Source organism: Leptonychotes weddellii, chromosome 1 (genome assembly GCF_054177405.1).
Source record: "Leptonychotes weddellii isolate Sample4059 chromosome 1, ASM5417740v2, whole genome shotgun sequence".
Taxonomy (NCBI): domain Eukaryota; kingdom Metazoa; phylum Chordata; class Mammalia; order Carnivora; family Phocidae; genus Leptonychotes; species Leptonychotes weddellii.
In genome coordinates, this window is record NC_138369.1 from 8,416,645 (window position 1) to 8,436,748 (window position 20,104).

Here is a 20,104-nt window from a genome sequence, read left to right on the forward strand (position 1 = left end):
CTTGGGGACCTCCAAGGGCCTGTCCTCCAGAATCCTACTGTATAAGGAATAGATGAAGGATGACAAGACTGTATTTATGGGGTCCCCTAGTCTGAGGGGACAGGGAAGGAAGAAGGCCCTGCCCTTGGGACCTCACAGTTTGGGGGAATGAGGAAGCAGGGACAGGACCTTGTCTCACCCCCCCACTTTTGGGGGTGAGAGTACGTCTCAGAAGCCCCCAGGCCAGGAAGAGGCCAGGCCAAGCTGGCTGAGCGTGGTGGTCCGCCCCCTGGACTCCCGGCCCCACTGACCGTGCTCCATCTCCTGCAGAGCGAGCCGCGCAGCTGGTCCCTGCTGGAGCAGCTGGGCCTGGCAGGTGCGGACCTGGCGGCTCCTGGAGTGCAGCAGCAGCTGGAGCTGGAGCGGGAGCGGCTGCGGCGCGAGATCCGCAAGGAGCTGAAACTGAAGGAGGGCGCAGAGAACCTGCGGCGGGCCACCACCGACCTGGGCCGCAGCCTCGGCCCCGTGGAGCTGCTGCTGCGCGGCTCCTCCCGCCGGCTTGACCTGCTGCACCAGCAGCTCCAGGAGCTGCATGCCCACGTGGTACTGCCTGACCCCGCGGCCGCTGCCCAAGGTGAGCTGGGGCTTCTCGGGGGTTCCACTGCCAGGGGCTCACCCACACTCTCCCAGAGCAAGGCTAGCCCTGTCTCTGCGGATCCCCAGGGAGACACACCGGGTCCTGACAGCCTCCGGCCTCGACATACAACCAGAAAAGAACACCAAAGCCGACACCCAGAGAAAGGTCTGCACAGTCACACCACCCCCCAGACAACACCCAAGGACCCACGCAGTGTCACACGAGTATCTAAAGACTCACACGGTTGTACTGACATGTGGATGGCACCCAACGATTCTTTTAAAAATTTCTTTAATTTTTATTTACTTAAAAAATTCTTCATTGTGGTAAAAAATAATGCGTAACCTAAAATTGATCATTTTTAAGTGTACGGTTCAGTGGTGGTTGATAGGTTCCCATTGTCACGCAAGAGATTACAGAACTTTTCATCTTGCGACTGAAGACCCCTCCACATCACGTCAGCAGCCAGAGACCCTGACAGAGCCGACACCACCCCCCAGACAACACCCAAGGACCTAGACGCTATCGTGTGAATACCCAGAGGCCTCCGTACTGCCGCCCAGTACCCAGAGGACGATGCGCGTGCGCGCGCGCGCACACACACACACACACACACACACACACACACGGCTGTCCGACCGGTACAGATGCACATTACCTTCTGTACACAGTCACACCAACACCAAGGACTCACGTACACCTGGATGCTTGCCCACACTCATTCCTGCTGGTCCTGTCCCAGGGCTCAGGGGGTTTCCCTGGGAGGGCTGGAGTCGGGGGACCTTCTGGGCCCTGGCCCTCATTTCCTCCTGTCCCTGGCCTTGGGGACAGAACCCAGGCTGGGCAGAGGGTGGATCCTTTCAGGTGGGCAAAGCCTCGTAGGCAGACGGAGGTGAGGGCCGCTGTGAGTCTGTCCCACCCGCCCCTCTTTAGATGCCCCCCAGTCCCCTGGTGCAGGTAGCCAGGCCTGCTCGGCCACCAACCTGAGCCGCGTGGCCGGCCTGGAGAAGCAGCTGGCCATCGAGCTGAAGGTGAAGCAGGGGGCAGAAAACATGATCCAGACATACAGCAACGGCAGCACCAAGGTAGGGGCAGCGTGCACACCGGGGAGCAGATGACGGGCTGCGGGGTGGGAACCGGGGTGCCGCCTACATCCACCTGCCCCTTGGGAAGCTGGGGCCCTCTGGGGTGGGGACAGAGGGACTGACGGGTGACTCGGAGGCAGGACTGGGGTGTGAGCAGCTTGTGGGGGCATATGAGAAACAGGATGGCTGTGTGTGGTGTTAGACACAAAGCAGAGGCTGTCCCCCCCTCACTCAGTTACCCCAGAGACTCGAGGGATGTCCACAGTTAGGGCAGCTTTCAGCCTCTGCTGGTGGCCTCTCTCTGACACACATACCCATAGTCAGGCCAACACTTAGATGCACACGTGCTATCATCCTAACATCCAGAGACACACCCACGGCCCTAGCAGCATCTAGAGACGCACAGAGTCGAATCAACAGTTTGGCACACACATGCGCTCTCGTACCATCCCGAGACGGCGTCGGCGTGACGGTGCTTAGAGACACGTGGAGGATAAGCACCCCGGCCACCTCTAGACACAGACACGCATCATCGTGTAACACCCAGGACACATGGCACAGGCCAGCAGCACACCTGGACACACAGACCGTGCGATTCACACCCAGAGACTGGAGTTGGCACACAGACACCCCCACACCCCAGTCCCGGTGTCCCTGGGCGCCACTGACTGCAGGCTGTCGCACACACCCACCCCGTGCCCCTCGGACTCACCTATGTGGCTGCAGTCAGCAGGGCGCCCTCACCCACACGTATGCCACACGTCTGGCAGCTGACGAACACAGAGCGTCCCGACGCCAGGCACGGCTGGGAGCCCTGCACGCAGGTCAGCTCCTTCAGCCCTCAGCCCGGTGGCGGCCGGTGCCGTTCCTACTCCCGTCGCTGCAGATGAAGGCACAGGCCCGGGGTGGGGGGCCTTCCTGGAGGTAGCCGGGTGTTAGGTGGCGGGGGTTCCAGTGCCGTGGGCCGCCTCTCCCCTCGACACACGCAGGAATGCATGGACATTCCTGCGGTCACACCCGCACATCCTACTCTGTGACACCGTCAGCACCGCGTGCGCAGTGTGGCCAGAGGGCCAGCGGTCCGACCCCGGGTCCCTAGCCTTGCCCTCACAGCCCGTCCCCGCCTCCAGGACCGGAAGCTGCTGCTGACGGCCCAGCAGATGCTGCAGGACAGTAAGACCAAGATCGACATCATCCGCATGCAGCTCCGCCGCGCCCTGCAGGCCGGACAGCTGGAGAGCCAGGCAGCCCCGGACGAGGCCCAAGGTGAGCCCCTCGCGCCCAGACAGCCTGCACCCCGCCGGGTGGAGCGCAGCCCCCAGCCCCGTAAGCGAACGCTTCCTGAGCAGGGAGGGGGCCGCTGCGACACGCAGGTTGAGCGCACCCACCGCCGACCGGCTCTGGGCCCGTTGCCCGTTTTGTCCCGTGGAAGGTCTGCACTGGGTCAGGTACTGGCAAACCACAGCCCGGGGCCCAAAGCTGCCACTGCCTTTTTACTTGTGTGAATAAAGGTTTACTGACACACAGCCACGTCCATTCCTTGCCTGGCTCCGAAGGCTGCTCTCACGCACGACAGCAGCGCGAGCAGGGGCCGCGGAGCCCGTGCGTGCCACTGAGCTGAGAATACCCACTCCCTGGCTCTTTAGGAGAAGACATTGCGGACCCCTGGACCTGGACCAGGTGGCTGCCTTGCCATGTCGGCCCCGGCTGTGTAGACGTGTGGGTGTCCACCATGTGTGTCCATTCCCATGGGAGCGTCTGCATGCGAGTGCCTGGGGGCGTCTCGAGCTAATTGTCCACCTGAATTGGTGACAGGATTTGAGGTGTTGTGTGCGAGGGTGACAGCCACTGTGCTCCTCGTGTGTGCGGGTAGTAATGTGACATTGACCAAGCGTCTGGCGAGAGCCCTCTTCTGGGCCCGTGGATGGCTGCGTTCTCTCTCGCTGTGTGTGCCCTCCCGTGCTGGAGGGTGGAGGGGCTCTGGGGAGCCTCCCTTACAAGGGCCCTGCTCCCACTCACGAGGGCTCCATCCTCAGGACCTGATCTCTTCCCGAAGGCCCCACCTCCTGACACCTAATACCGTCACATTTGGGGTTGAGTCTCAATACACGAATTTTGGAACAAAAACATTCAGCCCATAGCAGTGGGGTCTGTAACCCAGATGACAGCGTGTGTCTTTGGGGTAGGGGAGGAGTCGGTGTGATGGTTCCCCTGGACTGGGAATACCGACACGATGGGCTTCTCAGTGACCGTATACGATGGCGTTATCATGTCCCTGTGCCTCTGGGTGCCAGCGTAAGCTTGACTCCTGGTGCGACTTTGTCTCTGTAAGAGTCTCGGTGACTATCTGGGCACATGGGACAGCAGGCCTGGAGGCGAGAGTGTGACTGTGTTTGTAAGACGATGTGCCGCCGGATATCAGGGTTCCGGTGACGCTGTGCCTATGCTCTCGGTGCCTCGGTGAGTGTCACACACCCGTGAGTGACAATGTGGCTCTCTCTGACGGAGTGCCAGGGTCTGAGTCGGGGTCAACGTCCAGGACAGGGAGACTGTCCTTGGAACCTACAGCCGTGGATAGTGTGGCCACACCTTGTGCCTCTGGTACCAGTGTGTCCTCATGCCCACCCTGTGCCATTGGGTGACCGTGGCCATCCTATGTTGGGCCACGGCTGTGTCCCTGGGGCTTCGTACTGGGACACAGCCGGTCTGTTTCCCTGCACCACTGGGTCTCTGAGCCCGTGGGTATCGGTGATGCTGCCCTGCCTGTGTGACAGTGTGATGGCATTTCTTTGCCTGTCCCTGTGCCTTGGCCATGTGCCAGTGTGATCATGATTCTCCCGGCGCTGGAGTTAGAGGCCCAGGAGTTTTGCCACCGTGTAAACGCGTCCCATAAGGATGTCTGTGTCCTGTGATCACGTCCCTCTGCCCTGTGACAGAGTCCCTGTGTGGCGGCGTGATTGTATCTTGTGAGAGTGTGTGTTCCTCCGCCTGTGGGGGACAGCGTGCTACCCTGGTGGCAAAGTGATGCTGTTACCCTGCGAGTGACAGTGTGATGATCTCTGTGTGGCGGTGCCCTTGTTCTCCCAACTGCTTTATATTTCACCTGTGGACGGCCACATTCACTCACCGGGGCTCCGCCTGCAAGACACGGGTTATTTCCAATCTTTGGCTCTGAGAAAGAGGGCTGCAGTGAATACCCATGTACATGTGTCAAGTGCAGAGTGTTTCTGGGGGGTAGAGTTCCTGACCTGGGATTGCTGACTCGAAGGGCAGTTACGTTTGTGATTTTGCATGTGTCCCTGTGCCTGTGTGACTGTCTCCTTCTGGCTGTCCAGATGGCCATAGTGTCCCTGTGACAGTCCCTGGGGATGAAATGGGACCCTGCCAACACGTCTGTCCTTTGAGCCTGTGTTGATAGTGTACCTGTGTCTATGACTGTCCCTGTGTGACAGCCCAGCTCTGTCCCTGGGATGGTCCCTGTGGGCGTTTGGAAAAAGAGTGATTGCATCTCGGTGGAAGTGTGACTGACCGTGACCCCTCGCTTGGGAAAAACGTGATGCAGCTTGGTGGTGGTCTGTCTGTCGCCAGTGCGTGTTCCTGCGCCTGAGTGCATGGCTGGGGCTGGGGTGGTTGGACCTGGGTCTAGGCTGGCCTCACCGCCTGGCGCCCCCCGCCCACAGGGAGTCCAGACCTGGGGGCCGTGGAGCTGCGCATTGAGGAGCTGAGGCACCACTTCCGAGTGGAGCACGCCGTGGCCGAGGGTGCCAAGAACGTGCTCCGCCTGCTCAGCGCAGCCAAGGCCCCGGACCGCAAGGCGGTCAGCGAGGTGAGGGGTGGGGCTTCAGCGAGGCGAGGGGTGGGGCTTCAGCGAGGCGAGGGGTGGGGCTTCGGTGAGGGGCGGGACTTTGGCGGGGGCGGGCCTCAGCACAGGGGCGGGAATTGGCAGGAGGGCCTTGAGGGGTGAGGCTTCAGCAAGGGGTGGGACCTCGGTGGGGCGGGACCTTGTCCAGGGGTGGGGCATCAGCCAGGGGCGGGGCCTAGCTTTCTGGGGAGCCCAGGGATAGGACCCAGAAGGTTTGAGGGCTTGGGCCAGGTAAGACTTAGCCAGGCACCATCCCCAGCCCCACTCTGTCCCTCCCATTACAGGCCCAGGAGAAGCTAACGGAGTCCAACCAGAAGCTGGGACTGCTGCGGGAGGCGCTGGAGCGGCGGCTCGGGGAGCTGCCCGCAGACCATCCGAAGGGGCGGCTGCTACGCGAGGAGCTTGCTGCGGCCTCGTCTGCAGCCTTCAGTGCTCGCCTGGCTGGGCCCTTCCCCCCCACGCACTATAGCACCCTGTGCAAGCCCGCGCCTCTCACAGGTGGGTCCCCACCTCCCCCACCCAGACCCCACCTACGCAGCTCTGTACTCTCGACCTCTCCCCCAAGTCCTGAGACCCCTAACCTAGATCTCTGCTCTCCCTACCCCTGGACTCCCATCCTACTGTTCCTCCATCCTCCATTCACCCCAGCCCTGTAGCCCTGGGTCCCATCTCCCTAGGCCAGACAGCCCCATGCACTCTGGACTTCTGGTCCCAGCTTGCCCTCTGATTCTGGACTCTTGCCCCCATGCCCACCATGTCCCCATCACTACCTCTCCCTACCTGGCCGTTTTTTCCTCCAGCCATAGCCCCCCAGCCCAGTCCCACAACCCCTCACTCACAGAACCCTCACCTTGAGCCATTGTCTGCCCCCCACCCCGAAGCCAGCCAGGTGCTCCCTCCTTAGACCAGCCTTACCGTAGACCCCTACCCCCATCTTGAACCTCAGGTCAGCTCCCTGAATCCTACCCTGGACCCCCTAGTCCAACCCGACTCCCCATTGCCTTGATCATCGACCTATGCCTTAAACCTATCTTCTGTCACTAAATCCCAAGCATTCAGAGCCCCTCCCCAGCCTGGCCCACCCCAGCCTCGCCCCTCCCCCTTGCCCCACTTCTCACTTCTGGGCACAGCCATCCCAGTATCAGATCCTGATCTGATCTGATACCAGTATCAGTCCACCCTGATTGTCTCTCACCAACTCCCACCTGTATGCTGGCCACTTCTGGACATGCCCACTTCCCCTCCCTTTGGCCTGGCCCAGCTGTGGCCCGCCCGCCCTGAGCCTGCCCCTCCCTCAGGAACCCTGGAGGTACGTGTGGTAGGCTGCAAGGACCTTCCAGAGAGCATCCCCTGGAACCCCTCACCCTCAGTGGGGGGGCCCGGGACCCCTGACAGCCGCACCACCTTCCTGAGCCGCCCAGCCCGGGGCCTTTACAGCCGAAGTGGGAGCCTCAGTGGCCGGAGCAGCCTCAAAGTGGAAGCCGAGAACATCAGTGAGTGGGCATTGAGGCCTGGAGGGATGAGATGCCGTGGGGATCCTGGGATGTCACACACTCATAACACTTTAAAAAACTAGTATATTATAGTCGGTAGGATGGATTCTGTTAAAAAAAAACAAAAAAACACAAGTGTTAGGGAGGATGTGGAGAAATTAGAACCCTCAAAAACACAAGTGTTAGGGAGGATGTGGAGAAATTAGAACCCTCTGCAGTGCTGTTGGGAATGTAAAATGGTTCAGCTGCTGTGAAAAAACGTTATGGCAGATCCTCAAAAAATTAAACATGGAATTACCCTATGATCAGCGATCCCACTTCTGAGTATATACCCAAAAGAGTTGAAAGCAGGGACTTAAGTTGATATCTGGACACTCATGTCCTTGGCAGCCTTATTCACAATGGCCAAAATGTGGCAGCAACACGAGTGTCCGTTGACGGACGAACAGATAAACAAAATGTGATATGTGTGCGCAGTGGGGCGGTTGGTAGTCAGCCTTCAAAAGGAAGGGCATTCTGACCCAGGCTACCACACGGATGAACCTGAGGACATTATGCGGAGTGACATAAGCCAGTCACAAAAAGACAAGTGCTGTATGATTCCACTTCTAGGAGGTACCTAGAGTAGTCCAGTTCATAGAGATGGAAGAAGGGGGAGGGGAGAAGGGGGGGCAAGAACGGAGAATTGTTGTTTAATGGGGACAGAGTTTCAGTTGAGGAAGGTGAAAAAGGTTCTGGAGATGGATGGTGGTGTAATTGTACAACAGTGTGAATTGTACACTTAAAAGTGATTATAATGGTAAATTTTATGTTATGTGAATTTTACCGCAATTTTAAAAACCTAATACGTACAAAAAAGTATGTGGAAAGAATAACAATGGAGCAAACACCCATGTTACCACCACCCACGTCAAGAAATAGAACTCTCTGGAAACCCCCTTGCCCCTCCTCCCCATTGTAGTCCCTTCCTCTGTCCAGAGCTAGCTACTGTCCCAATATATGGTTATCATTTCCCTGCTTTTCTTTGTAGTTTTAGCATCTTTGTACATCTCAAAACAACATAATTTAATCTTGCCTGGTGTTTGGACTTTATATACATGGAATCATACAGAATGTATTGCATGGTAATGGCTTCTTTCATTTAACTCTGTTTGGGAGACTTATCCACGTCATTGCACGAAGCTATAGTTCATTCATTCATTTTAACTCCTGTCTAATAGCCCATTGTCTTAGACTGAGCCATATCAAATTGTTGGGGCTTTTTAAAGTAAAATATAGTAATAGTTGAATATCAGTTAATAAGACTATAGTATAGTTTATATATTAATTCTCCTATTAGTAGATATTTCTATTTTGGGGCCCTATATATCTCTCAATGTATACCTTTTTTTTTTTAAGATTTTATTTATTTATTTGAGAGAGAGAGAGAGAGAGCACAAGAGGGGGAGGGTCAGAGGGAGAAGCAGACTCCCCGCTGAGGAGGGAGCCCGACGTGGGACTCGATCCCGGGATTCCAGGATCATGACCTGAGCCGAAGGCAGTCGCTTAACCAACTGAGCCACCCAGGCGCCCTCCCGATGTATACCTGCATGCATTTTTCCAGGGTAAATTCTTAGGAGTATATTGCTGGAAGTTGCATATAAAGTAAAAGTGAATTTGGATCTCTGCCTCACACCATACACAGAAATCCACTGGAAGCTGGTTAAACGCCTTGTGGTGAAAGGCAAAACCATAAAGATTTGTCAGGGTAGCATGGCAGAATTTGCATTCTGGATAAAGGTAAAGGATTTCTTTACTAAGATATGAGCTATGCTCCCCCCCACTCCAAACATTTTCTGACACCCTCCTCCTCCCCTCATTCCAGGCGAAGTTAGCACTGTGCTCAAGCTGGATAACACAGTGGTGGGGCAGACATCCTGGAAGCCGTGTGGCCCCAATGCCTGGGACCAGAGCTTCACCCTGGAGCTGGAAAGGGTGAGCTAGGTGGGGGGATGGCAGAGCCTGGAGGAGGAGGAGGGGTTCTGGACCTCTGGCACCCCCAAATGATGGCCCACTTCCCCTCCCTCAAGGCTCGGGAACTGGAGTTGGCCGTGTTCTGGCGGGACCAACGGGGCCTGTGTGCCCTCAAATTCCTGAAGTTGGAGGATTTCTTGGACAATGAGAGGCATGAGGTGCAGCTGGACATGGAACCCCAGGGCTGCCTGGTGGCTGAGGTACAACCCCGACCCCTGACCCTGTGAAAACACTTCTTGTGTCTCCTGCTCCCAGTTTTCTAGAAGGGGAAGATACGTTTTGGATTGGTCTCTGAACCTTGATAGAAAAATACACATAATTAGTTATGTCAGTGACACCACTTAAGCTGGGATTGGTTTTGTTCTGAGGGAAGAAATTAAAAAAAAAAAATTGCAAAATTTTGCCAAGCCAAAACAAAAAGAAAAACCTGGTGACATGTCAAGAAGATTGTTATCAGAGCCACAGTCCAGTAGAGAGAAATTCCTTCTGCAGTGGTGTCAGGGTCAAGGTCTAAATCGGGGTGTCCCGCCCTTGGCACTATGGACAAGTGTGCCCTGGTGGGCTGGATCATTCTCAGTTGCCCTGTGGGGTTTTGAGCAGCATCCCTGGTTTGCACCCACAGGAAACCAGCACCACCCTTCCCCCAAGTTGTGACAATCAAAAATGTCTCCAGACATCGCCACTGTCCCCTGGTTGAGAACCCACAATCTAAATAACATTCCTACCTGACCCCTGTGGTGTGAGCCAAGCCCCGTCCTACGAGCGTTGCCGGCATTAACGTGTTAATCCTCACAATGACCCACTTCGACCCAATTCAGGAGGGATCGTCATTAGTCATATCTGACAGAGGAGGAAACAGGCAGGGTAGGAAAGCCACTGGCTCCCCTCATCCAGCCAAAATTGTCTTAAAAAATTCTTAAATGTTCCCCTAACATATATGTGTGCCCTGTTACATATCCATGTCTCCATGTGGGAATTCTGACGGGATCTCATAACCGAGGACCACTGAAGGAAAAGAGCAGGAGAAGGGCTGACTTCAGGGGCAGGGCAGTGAAACTGTTCTTCCGTTAGGAAGACCGGCCAAAACCAAGCAGGAAGGGTGGTGGTGGGGGGGGTGAATTCTGAAGCAGTCCTGCTCACCCTCAAGGTTCACTTACAGCATTCTGTTTGGTTTTTCCACCTCCCCCAAGTGCCAGCCAATAGAACTTTCTAGAATTCTGTTGTGGATGAATCTACAATAGTTGCATTCTGTCGTAGGTGGAAATGTCCTATATGTGCACTGTCCAACATATTAGAGGCCAGCCACTGAAGCCTGGCTAGGGTGACCTGGGACCTAAAGTTTTAATGTTACTTATATTTTACTGAATTTAAATGGCCTTATGTGGCTAGTGGCAACCATATCAGACACACATAAAGTCACACAGTTCTGTGACTTTAGCACCTTCTAGAAGATGCTTCGGAGTTGGGAGAATTTAGCTAGACCAGTGGCTTCCCCATATCAGCTGGAGGGCTTGTTGAAACACAGACTTCGGGGCCCCACCCTTGTGTTTCTGATTCACAGTGGGTCCAGGTGCATTTCTGGCAAGTCCCCAGGTGATGCTGCTGGTCTGGGACCACACTTGGGGAATCAAGGCACTAGATGATGTAGGACCTTGCTGGAGTTGCATGTACATCTTGTTGGGTCAGACCCCTCCCCCTCCACTCCTGGAGGAGGGCTTGGTTGCCTGCCTCTTGCCTTTCTAAGATGGCACTTCGGGAGGTGGCCCTACCAGGCAGTGGATTGGTTTTATAACCCCTCACTATGTTCCAACTTCTTAATATGCTGTGTTTGGATGTGGTGCCACAGTGATTGGAACCCCCAAACCTAAGGGTGTGCATGCCTATGCTCCTAAGGGCTTCCCCACCACCTAGAGGTGGGAGTTGGTTCTTACCCATTGGCCCCCTCCCCAGGTTACCTTCCGCAACCCTGTCATCGAGAGGATACCCCGGCTCCGAAGGCAGAAGAAAATTTTCTCCAAGCAACAAGGTGAGGGGGTGGGCAAAGTGGGGCAGGGGCCAGGGGGCCCCAGGGGCATCGTGAGCGGTAGCCCCTGCCCCCATCTTCCCCAGGGAAGGCATTTCAGCGCGCGAGGCAGATGAACATTGATGTCGCCACCTGGGTGCGGCTGCTTCGAAGACTCATCCCCAATCCCACGAGCACGGGCACCTTCAGCCCTGGGGCTTCTCCGGGACCTGAGGCCCGGTCCGCAGGGTAAGGAGGGGGTCCCTGGGGTCTGGGCTGTCCCTGGTTGCTTGCCAGGGTGCTGGGTCCCAGACACCCCCTCCTCCCTTGTTCTACAGTGATATATCTGTGGAGAAGCTGAACCTCGGGGCTGACTTGGATAGCTTGCCCCAGAAGAGTCCTCTGGGTCCTCCTTCCAGCCCACTGAGCCTGGTGAGTGTCCCACTCCTTCCCCCCCGAGGCCTGGCTGGGGCAGCGTCAAAGATTTCCCCTCCAGGCCTCTCTCCCAGCTCGAGGCCCAGAGGCCACCAGGAACTTCCCTGGGTCACGCATCTCTGCTAGAAGCGGGGTCCCACTCTCTGTCCTGAATAAAAACATGAGCTCAGGAGCCAGGCCACCTGGGTCCATGTCCCTGCTCTGCCAGTTCTTAGCTGTGCGACCCACGGCAAGCTGCTCTCCCTTGCTGTGCTCTGTGCACTGGCCCGTAAAACAGGCGTGTTTAAAACTCACTTCAAGGATAGAAGTCAGGATGGTGGTTTTCTCTGGCTGGGGGGTTATTGATAGGAGGGAGATACAAGGGAGCCTGTCGGGGTCGTGGTGTTGTGTATCTTCATCTAGGTCAGAGATCAGCACGTGCGCCCTTTCCATAAAGGGGCACGGAGTCAGTATTTTTGGCTTTGTGGGCCAGAGAGTCTCGGTCACAACGACTCAACACTGCCCTTGTAGGAAGCAGCCGTAGACGATGCGTACAGACGCAGTGGGCATGGCTGGGTTCCGGTAAAGCTTTACTGATGGACACTGAAGTTTGAATGTCATATCACTTTCACAGATCACAAAATATCACTCTCCTTTTGATTTTCCCCCAACCCTTTAAAAATGTAAGAGCTATTCTCAGCTCACAGACTGTTCAAAACCTGGTTTACCCACCCCCCGCCCTATGCGACGCGTACCCAGGAGGACAGGTTTGTAAGAGCAGGCCCCTTGGCCCAGCTCACTGAGTGCATTTGATAACCTCATTTTAAAAAAATGAAAATAATAGTCTATGCTTCTGTATTCTATTTATAATAATAACAATAATATAATAAGCTACATCCTCAGATGAGTTGGGCAAGACAAAATCCAAAAGTTTAATACTACCAGATGCTCGGCAGGACGCGGGCAAACAGGCAGCTAACGGAAGGCGTGCACGTTGTTCCATCTCCTTGGGAGGGCATAGCTGGCTGAGCTAAAAGTGGACAGCGTCTTGACCCAGGAGTTCCAACCCTGGACGCTCACACACGTGCACCTCCAGGCAGTTCGCCGCAGTGGCTTTGTGTAGGCGGAAGTGGGCAGGTCAGGGTCCATCTGTGGGAGAGCCAGTGCTAAATAAATGGCGAAGTGGGATAGTGCATGTCTGTGACAAGTGAGGCTGGCCTCCCAGGGCTGGCACAGAGGGATTTCCAAGACAGATTGTCCAGGAGGAGAGGCAAGATGAGGATATCGTCAGTAGTGGGTGCGAGGAAAATGGAGCCTCTTCCGTCACTTTCGCTTGTGTGGGTATAGGATATATCTAGAAAGGTACTCAGGAGATCATTAAGGTGGCTGGCTGTAGGGAGGGTGGCTGGGGCACGAGAGGCCCGTGTGTCCCACCAGACACCTATTTGGACTGATTGCCTTTTTAGAACTGTTTCTGCAGTTGGGGGATGATGAACCGGTTGTCCTGTGTCCCCATTTGCAATAGTAATTTTGACTCTTTTCAAAGTTACAAGCACACATGTGGTGTGAAGCATTAAGTCGCTCTTAGGGCAAATACCCATAGAGGAAATCGGGAGGTAAATGATAAAATGTATTTACAGCATGGAAAAAAAAAAAAAAAGGCAAAAGGGGACAGGGAGTATGTGTGTGTACGGTCGGTGGTGGGTGGGGGTTCTGCTAGTTATTTACTGTGATGGTCAGCTGACCACCCGTGAAGGTGACATCCGAATGCATGCCGAAGGGGGGAGGGGAGGAGCCGTGCCTATATCGGGAAAAGAGAATGCCTGGGCTCCTGGGCTGGAAATGTGCCTGGTGTGTTCAGGGCACAGTGAGAGGGACAGTGTGGCTGGAAGGCCGTGAGCAAGAGGGCGGAGAGTGGGAGGAGAAGTGAGGTCAGAGAGGTGACGGGAGCCTTGGTGGCTATTGTGGTTATGAGGTGCCTCTGATTTCCCTCTCTCTGCTGCAGAGTTCCCCGATCCAGGAAACTGCCACCACCCCCGAGCTGCCTTCAGAGACCCAGGAGACCCCAAGCCCCGCCCTGTGCAGGTGACACCCCTCCCCCACTCACCACCCCTCCCCCCCCGCCTGCTGTCCTTGTCCCCACCAGTGTCCTCTCTCCACAGCCCTCTGAGGAAGTCACCTCTGACCCTCGAGGATTTCAAATTCCTGGCAGTGCTGGGCCGGGGTCACTTTGGGAAGGTGAGGCTGGGGGGCAAGGAGTTGGGGGAACAGGGAGTCCCCAGGCTGGCCACGAAGGCCATCGTTGCCCACTGTGGTTCCAGGTGCTGCTCTCCGAATTCCGGCCCAACGGGGAGCTGTTCGCCATCAAGGCTTTGAAGAAAGGCGACATTGTGGCCCGAGATGAGGTTGAAAGGTGGGGACTCAGCCCAGGCCCTCTGAGAACCTCAGTCTTTTCTTCTGGGAAATGGGAGACAGGGCAGTCCCCTCTCTGGAGCTGCTGTGACAGTGATTCATAATAGTCACTGGCACTTATTAAGCTAGTACTTAAGAGAATAACTTGGAAAGCACCCACTATGCGCTTTATGTTCAGTAACTCATTTGTTCTCGACGACAGCCCTATGAGGTAAATACTGTTATTGTTCCCATTCTGCTGATGACACAGGAAGGTCGAGCAAGTTGCCCAGAGTCACAAAGCCAGTAAGCAGCAGGTCGGGGATTCAAACCTAGGGACTCAGGCTCTGAAGCCTGTACCCTTCACGGCACCATTGTCCTGCCTCTGCTTTGGGTCAGGGCCATGGGTTCAAATCCCACCCCTGCCACAAATGTGCTTAGAGACCCTGGGGAAGTCACTTTGCCCTTCTGATCCTTGTCCTTGCCCTCTATAAAAGGGGAGTAATAATGCCTTTCTTGCAGGGTTGTCAGGTGGATTAAGTGAGAGGATGCATCTAGAGCATTCTACAGTACCTGGCCCCCTGTAAAAAGGTCCAGCAGAGGCACCGAGATTGTCCCTAATCTTCCTGACATCCTTTTGTCAATCAGGAACCCAAGTCAGATAGGCTTAAGCAAAAGAGGAATTTATTGGTCTGGGTCCGAAAAGTCCAGGGGTGGGCTACCTTCAGGCATGGCTATATCCAGGTGCTCAGATGACGTCTCTCAGTCGGCTTCCCTCTTTGTGGGCTTTGCTTGCAATTCTCTCATGGGAGCAGAGATAACCCCCCTACACAGCAGTGTAAGGCTCATCCACTAGTTTTAGCCCTTCTTCCTTAATAATTCCAGCAGAAACCCTGAGATTGAGCCCCACTACCTTGGCTTGCCCATTCCCAAACCAGTTCTTGGCCAGGAAAATGGGTGCTCCAATTAGCCCACCCTGGCTGGTCCCTAAAGGGATATTGGGGGGCTGTTACTAGGATGACATGTGGCTTCTGGGTACCTGTTTAGCAGACAAAGCTGCTGGGGTGCAGAAATATTAGGCAACTTGCCCAAGGCTGCCCGGCCACTCGAGGTCCTCAGCAAACAGCTGACGATCGAGGACTTCTTGGGAGTGTGGGAGTTGAGGGTGGGGGTGGGGGGCTGCTGTGGTCTCTGACCCCCGCCCCCTCCCCTGCACAGCCTGATGTGTGAGAAGCGGATCTTGGCAGCAGTGACCAGAGCAGGACACCCCTTCCTGGTGAACCTGTTCGGCTGTTTCCAGACGCCAGAGCACGTGTGCTTCGTGATGGAGTACTCGGCGGGCGGGGATCTCATGCTGCACATCCACAGTGACGTGTTCTCCGAGCCACGTGCCGTGTGAGCTCCCCCGCCTGCGCCTCAACCCCCAACAGGCGGTGGCAGCCCCCTTCGGCCCTGCTTCCCCCTCCCCCCGAGCCTCCTGGAGTTTTGGGGGGGGGGACCGGGGAGCTTTCGAGGATGTGGGGGCCAGGCTTCCATGGCCTGCGTACCTCGCTGGGAGGCCTGGCTCCGTCACACCAGCTTCTCTCTGCAGCTTTTATTCAGCCTGTGTGGTGCTGGGGTTGCAGTTTCTCCACGAACACAAGATCGTGTACAGGTGTGTGCCCTTGCGTGTATGTGCTCCTGTATGCACGCGCTGCCCACTGGGGGCCCTCAGGCTTCAGGCAGGGCCCAGACCCCCCCTCATCCCTCTTTACATCCCCCCAACCCATCACAGGGACCTGAAGTTGGACAATTTGCTCCTGGACACCGAGGGCTATGTCAAGATCGCAGACTTTGGCCTCTGCAAGGAGGGTGAGGGGCGGGGCTGGGATTTGAAGGGCTGGCCTCTGGGGATTAGACAGAGTGGGGGAGGGAATGGAGTCCCCAGCCCTACCTGGGTCACCCCCGACCCTGACCCTGGGATGGGGCTGGCTGGCTGGGCCACCCGTGCTGGGCTGGGAGCCTCCCTCCCCACATAACCTCACATGGCCCTACTGCCCCCAGGGATGGGCTATGGGGACCGGACCAGCACATTCTGTGGGACCCCGGAGTTCCTGGCCCCCGAGGTGCTGACAGACACATCTTACACGCGGGCCGTGGACTGGTGGGGGCTGGGCGTGCTGCTCTATGAGATGCTGGTTGGCGAGGTGAGGCCCCAGGCTGCCCTTACCCTGCCTGACCCTGGGATCATGCCGGAAACTGCTTGTGCCTAGGGGTGGGATCAAACGGTGCCTCCATGTGCTGTGTGATGGGGACAGCTGGTTTTGCCTCCCTAGCCTCAATTTTTGCATCTGTAAAATGGGGTACTTACCTTCCCACATCAGCCAGCACCCAGGTGAAGGTGTGCTGGAAGCAGAGGGCTCAGGTGGGGCTGGGAGGGGAGTGGCCAGGAGGAGGGGCCTAATTCATCCTGGCTCTCCCTGTCCCCAGTCCCCATTCCCAGGGGACGACGAGGAGGAGGTGTTTGACAGCATAGTCAATGATGAGGTTCGCTACCCACGGTTCCTGTCCGCTGAAGCCATTGGCATCATGCGCAGGGTGAGGACCCCCCCTCCTTGGGCCTGGGCAGGGGCTCTGGGGCCAGGAAGGGGAAGACTGACACCTCTCCTTCCCCCAGCTGCTGCGAAGGAATCCAGAGCGGAGGTTGGGATCCAGCGAGAGGGATGCAGAGGATGTGAAAAAGCAGCCCTTCTATAGGGTGAGGTCACCCCAAGTGCCTGGCCAACTCCCCACCAGAGACCTGGTCATCCCCCCACCCCCAGGGCCTATTCATTTCTCCCCTACCAAGATCTAGTCACTTCCCCTCCAACATTATCATCTCTATTTCCTCCCCGCTCCTTCACACCCGCTGACCCTCCTACACCCACATCTACTCCAGGCTGGCCTGGTGGGGCCACTGCCATGTGTATGAACCCAGGCTCCCTCTCCCCGACGCCGGGGCTCCCCATACTCACACTGTCATCCTTACTGGGCCCCCAGCCCCCCACTTGACCCCTCTGTGTTGTGACCCCTATGCTAATCGCCACAGATGCAGGGCTGGGCGGGCGACGAGGGGCTGGCCCCTCCTGCAGTCTGCACCTCTCCCCCGCCACGCTGACCTCTTCCTCTCTCTCCCCCTTCTCCCTTACTTAGACGCTGGGCTGGGACACTCTGCTGGCCCGGCGCTTGCCACCTCCCTTCGTGCCCACGCTGTCAGGCCGCACTGATGTCAGCAACTTCGATGAGGAGTTCACAGGGGAGGCCCCCACGCTGAGCCCGCCCCGCGACGCGCGGCCCCTCACGGCCACAGAGCAGGCAGCCTTCCAGGACTTCGACTTCGTGGCCGGCGGCTGCTAGCCTTCTCGCCTGCCCCTGCCCTGACCAAGCTCTCAGCAGTTTTTAAAAAGGCCTTTGGGGTTTGCCCCATCCATGCATCCTTCGGCTCCTCTTGTGTGCAGTCATGGTGGCACGGCGGGGCGGGGTGGCGTGGGGTCGTGTACTTGGAAGTGGGGAGAGTTGGTGGGGGCTGATCCAGTGGGTGGCCAGGGGCATAGGGAGTGACGGGGAGATGCCCTGGGTTCTGGTATGGGGGTCACTTGATGAGGGTTAAGGGAAGGTGGGGACTCCGGGCTCTTACTAGGGTGGGGAGCGTGGGCGGGCTGAGATGGGACAGGCTGGGAGTTGTGTTTAGGGACACTGGAGTTTTGAGGCCCTGCTGGGGTGTGGTTTGGGGGTAGGGCCTTGGGGATGTGTTGGAGGAGCTCAGGGCCACAATGAGAGAATTGTTGCTAGGGTCAGCCCTGGCGGGCGGTAGGAGCAAAAAGCGCTTCGGACTCTGGCTCAGCTGCTCTGCCCTCGACACAGCCCGGGAGCTGGGGTTGGGACCGTGGCATTCTGCGCATGCTCCAGCGGCTCCCGCTCCGCGTCTGGCCTCCCCGCGCCTCTGCGTGGAAGGTCCCAGAACTGCACACCCCGGAGGCTCAGGCGGCACCTCTATCGCCCCCGCGCGGCCACAGGGGTGCTGCAACCCCGACCCCACACATGCCTGCGCAGGTCCGCAAAATGGCTTTATTCCCTGAAGGCTCCGCGCTGCGGTCCTGGGCCCGGCCCGGGGTGGTCCGACTTAGCCGCTGGGACTCCTGGCTCGCCTACAGGTGGCTGAGGCTACTGTGCCTGGAGCTGCGCAGCGAGCTGGCCTCCCAGGCGCTCCTGGTTAGGCGCAGCCCCGCAGGGCTGCCCTTGGCGCCGGCCCTCGGGGGCAGGAGGCGAAGCAGTTGGCGCAGCACCGCCTGGCGCAGCAGGATGTACACCCAGGGGTCCAGGATCTGGTTCCAGGAGGCGAGGCGCACAGCCAAAAACAGCGGCCGCTGCAGGGAGCTGGAGCCCCAGCCCCCGACGGCCAGCACCACTAACACCTGCGGGAGAAGCCGGTGTGAGCGGTGGGGCAGGTGTAAAGAGAAGGGGACTGGCCAAGGGTGGGGCTGGGATGGATGCGAGCGTGGCTGGGATGGATGCGAGGAGGAGCAGAGGCTCACGGCGGAGGCGGGGTGGGGGTGGGGAGGGGGAGACTCAGAAGTCTTCGTCAGAACGAACTACGGAAGGAGGGGCGAAGAAGGCGTGGCAGAAGCAAAGGCCTTCCGTGAGTGGGGGCTCCAGCAAAAAAGGAGAGAAGTCCCAGGTATCCTGAAGGACTGGGGACCAAGGGGAGAAGAGAAACGGGGCGGGGTGCTGGTGGAAGGGGCTAGGGAATGAAGCATCCGGGTCTAGAGGAGTGGGGCTGGGAGGAAGGTTGCCTGGGTAGCGTGAACTACAAAGACCCCAGGTAGGATAAGAGAAGGGGACGGGGTGGAGGGGATGGGATGTCAGAGAGAGAGGCCAAAGGGCTGTCTCTCCTGACTGGTGGGGCCTCGAGGGGGTGGGGCCCCGGCTGGGGAAGGGAGGGAACCCAGGTGGGTCTCAGGAGGGAAAAGGGTGGGAGGGGCCAAGGAGGGGGGCAGGGAGGAGCCCGGCCCGAGGGGCGTGTGCGCCCCTCACCAGCAGCGGGCTCCAGCAGATGCACGACACCACCATGATGCCCACGAGCTGGCCCACCATCTCCACATCGTGAGCGCGGGCTCTGCGCGCTGAGCCACGGCCCGGGGAGCCGCCGGGGACCGAAGCGACGGACGAGGAGGACGAAGCTGAGGCCGAGCGGGGCGCGCGCGCCCCCCAGCGACGGCGGCCGTCGGGGCCACTCGCCGAAGGACGCCGTCGCGAGCGGCGGCGCCAGCGGGCGCGCAGCAAGGCCAGGCCGCTGAGCGTGTTGCAGACGAGCGCGGCGAGCAGCGCGGCTAGGCCGAGGCCGGCGAAGAGGCCGGCGAGCAGCGCCTGGCGCCAGCCGCCCGCGGGGCCCAGGCCGATGAAGCACCACGTGCCCGGGTACTGCAGCTCGTAGCGGCCCACGCGCGCCAGCGGCAGCAGCGCCACCGCCAAGGCCACGGCGGCCAGCGCGGCCAGCACCAGGCGCGCGCGGGCCGTCGAGACGCGCGCCGCGTGCAACAGCGGCCGCGTGACGCCCACGCAGCGCTCCACGGCCATGCCGCAGCCCAGCAGCAGCGGGCACAGGCCGAAGAAGACCATGCAGCCGCCCAGGAAGTGGCAGGCGCCGCCGGCCGGCGGGCGGCCCGCCGCGTACAGGCGCAGCACCAGCGCCCCCGGGATGACGTGGCCCGCCAGGTCAGTGGCCAGAAGGCAGGCGACGAACAGCAGGAAGGTGGCGGCCGAGCGGCGGCGCCGCAGGCGGCCCGCGGCCTGCGCCAGCAGCGCCAGCGCCAGCACGTTGGACACGGAGCCCAGGGTCATGGAGAAGATGGGCAGCGCCGGCGAGGTGCCCGCGCGGCCGGGGGGCGGCGCGGCCGACGCGTTGGGAGCCCCGGGCTCCGCGCACGTGGTCGCCTCGCCCGCCAGGCTCAGGTTGAGGGGCCCGCAGAGACTCATGTCAGGTGCTGGGGTTGGGGCTGGGGAGAGGAGAGGAGGGCTCCGTGAGGCGGGCCGGGAGCACACTGCCCACCATCCCCATGGGACTAGCAGGCAGCGCCACCTCGGGTCATCAGGCCCCGTTGGATGCCATGGCATTCTTCTGTCGCCTCTGCCCACGGCAACTCCAAAGGACCCTGGCTGCCCCATTCCCGACCGCTTTCTCCTCTGCCTCATCAGCCCATCAGCCCATCA

The 20,104-nt window shown here is 58.4% G+C and overlaps 2 protein-coding genes across 3 annotated transcripts in view; one reads left to right on the forward strand and one right to left on the reverse strand.

Moving 5' to 3' along the window:
* PKN1 (protein kinase N1) overlaps positions 1-17,328 on the forward strand; it is a 21,415-nt gene extending 4,087 nt beyond the window's left edge. For both annotated transcript variants that reach the window (XM_081814031.1, XM_081814022.1), the window contains exons 2-22: positions 310-613; positions 1,550-1,701; positions 2,832-2,967; positions 5,382-5,527; positions 5,848-6,061; positions 6,862-7,056; positions 8,921-9,030; positions 9,126-9,269; positions 11,020-11,095; positions 11,179-11,320; positions 11,410-11,503; positions 13,491-13,570; positions 13,648-13,723; positions 13,807-13,898; positions 15,095-15,271; positions 15,468-15,530; positions 15,651-15,727; positions 15,920-16,062; positions 16,346-16,453; positions 16,533-16,613; positions 17,048-17,328. In XM_081814031.1, coding sequence (XP_081670157.1) covers positions 310-613; positions 1,550-1,701; positions 2,832-2,967; positions 5,382-5,527; positions 5,848-6,061; positions 6,862-7,056; positions 8,921-9,030; positions 9,126-9,269; positions 11,020-11,095; positions 11,179-11,320; positions 11,410-11,503; positions 13,491-13,570; positions 13,648-13,723; positions 13,807-13,898; positions 15,095-15,271; positions 15,468-15,530; positions 15,651-15,727; positions 15,920-16,062; positions 16,346-16,453; positions 16,533-16,613; positions 17,048-17,251 — 2,814 coding nt within the window. In that variant the 3' untranslated portion in view covers positions 17,252-17,328. The remainder of the gene's footprint in view (positions 1-309; positions 614-1,549; positions 1,702-2,831; positions 2,968-5,381; positions 5,528-5,847; positions 6,062-6,861; positions 7,057-8,920; positions 9,031-9,125; positions 9,270-11,019; positions 11,096-11,178; positions 11,321-11,409; positions 11,504-13,490; positions 13,571-13,647; positions 13,724-13,806; positions 13,899-15,094; positions 15,272-15,467; positions 15,531-15,650; positions 15,728-15,919; positions 16,063-16,345; positions 16,454-16,532; positions 16,614-17,047) is intronic.
* A 648-nt stretch (positions 17,329-17,976) lies between these two features.
* On the reverse strand, positions 17,977-19,870 carry PTGER1 (prostaglandin E receptor 1). Its single transcript, XM_006738109.3, has 2 exons — positions 18,929-19,870; positions 17,977-18,309 (listed from the first exon to the last, which is right to left on the reverse strand). Exons 1-2 carry the CDS (start codon positions 19,868-19,870, stop codon positions 18,043-18,045), a joined length of 1,209 nt encoding a protein of 402 aa, XP_006738172.2. The 3' UTR covers positions 17,977-18,042.
* Between the last annotated feature and the right edge of the window lie 234 nt (positions 19,871-20,104).

Excerpts from the sequence above, each read along its gene's own strand:
- PTGER1 (XM_006738109.3), bottom strand. The coding sequence starts at position 19,870 with ATGAGTCTCTGCGGGCCCCTCAACCTGAGCCTGGCGGGCGAGGCGACC. Across the intron at positions 18,310-18,928 it reads TCTGCTGGAGCCCGCTGCTG|GTGTTAGTGGTGCTGGCCGT; the intron begins GTGAGGGGCGCA and ends CTTCTCCCGCAG.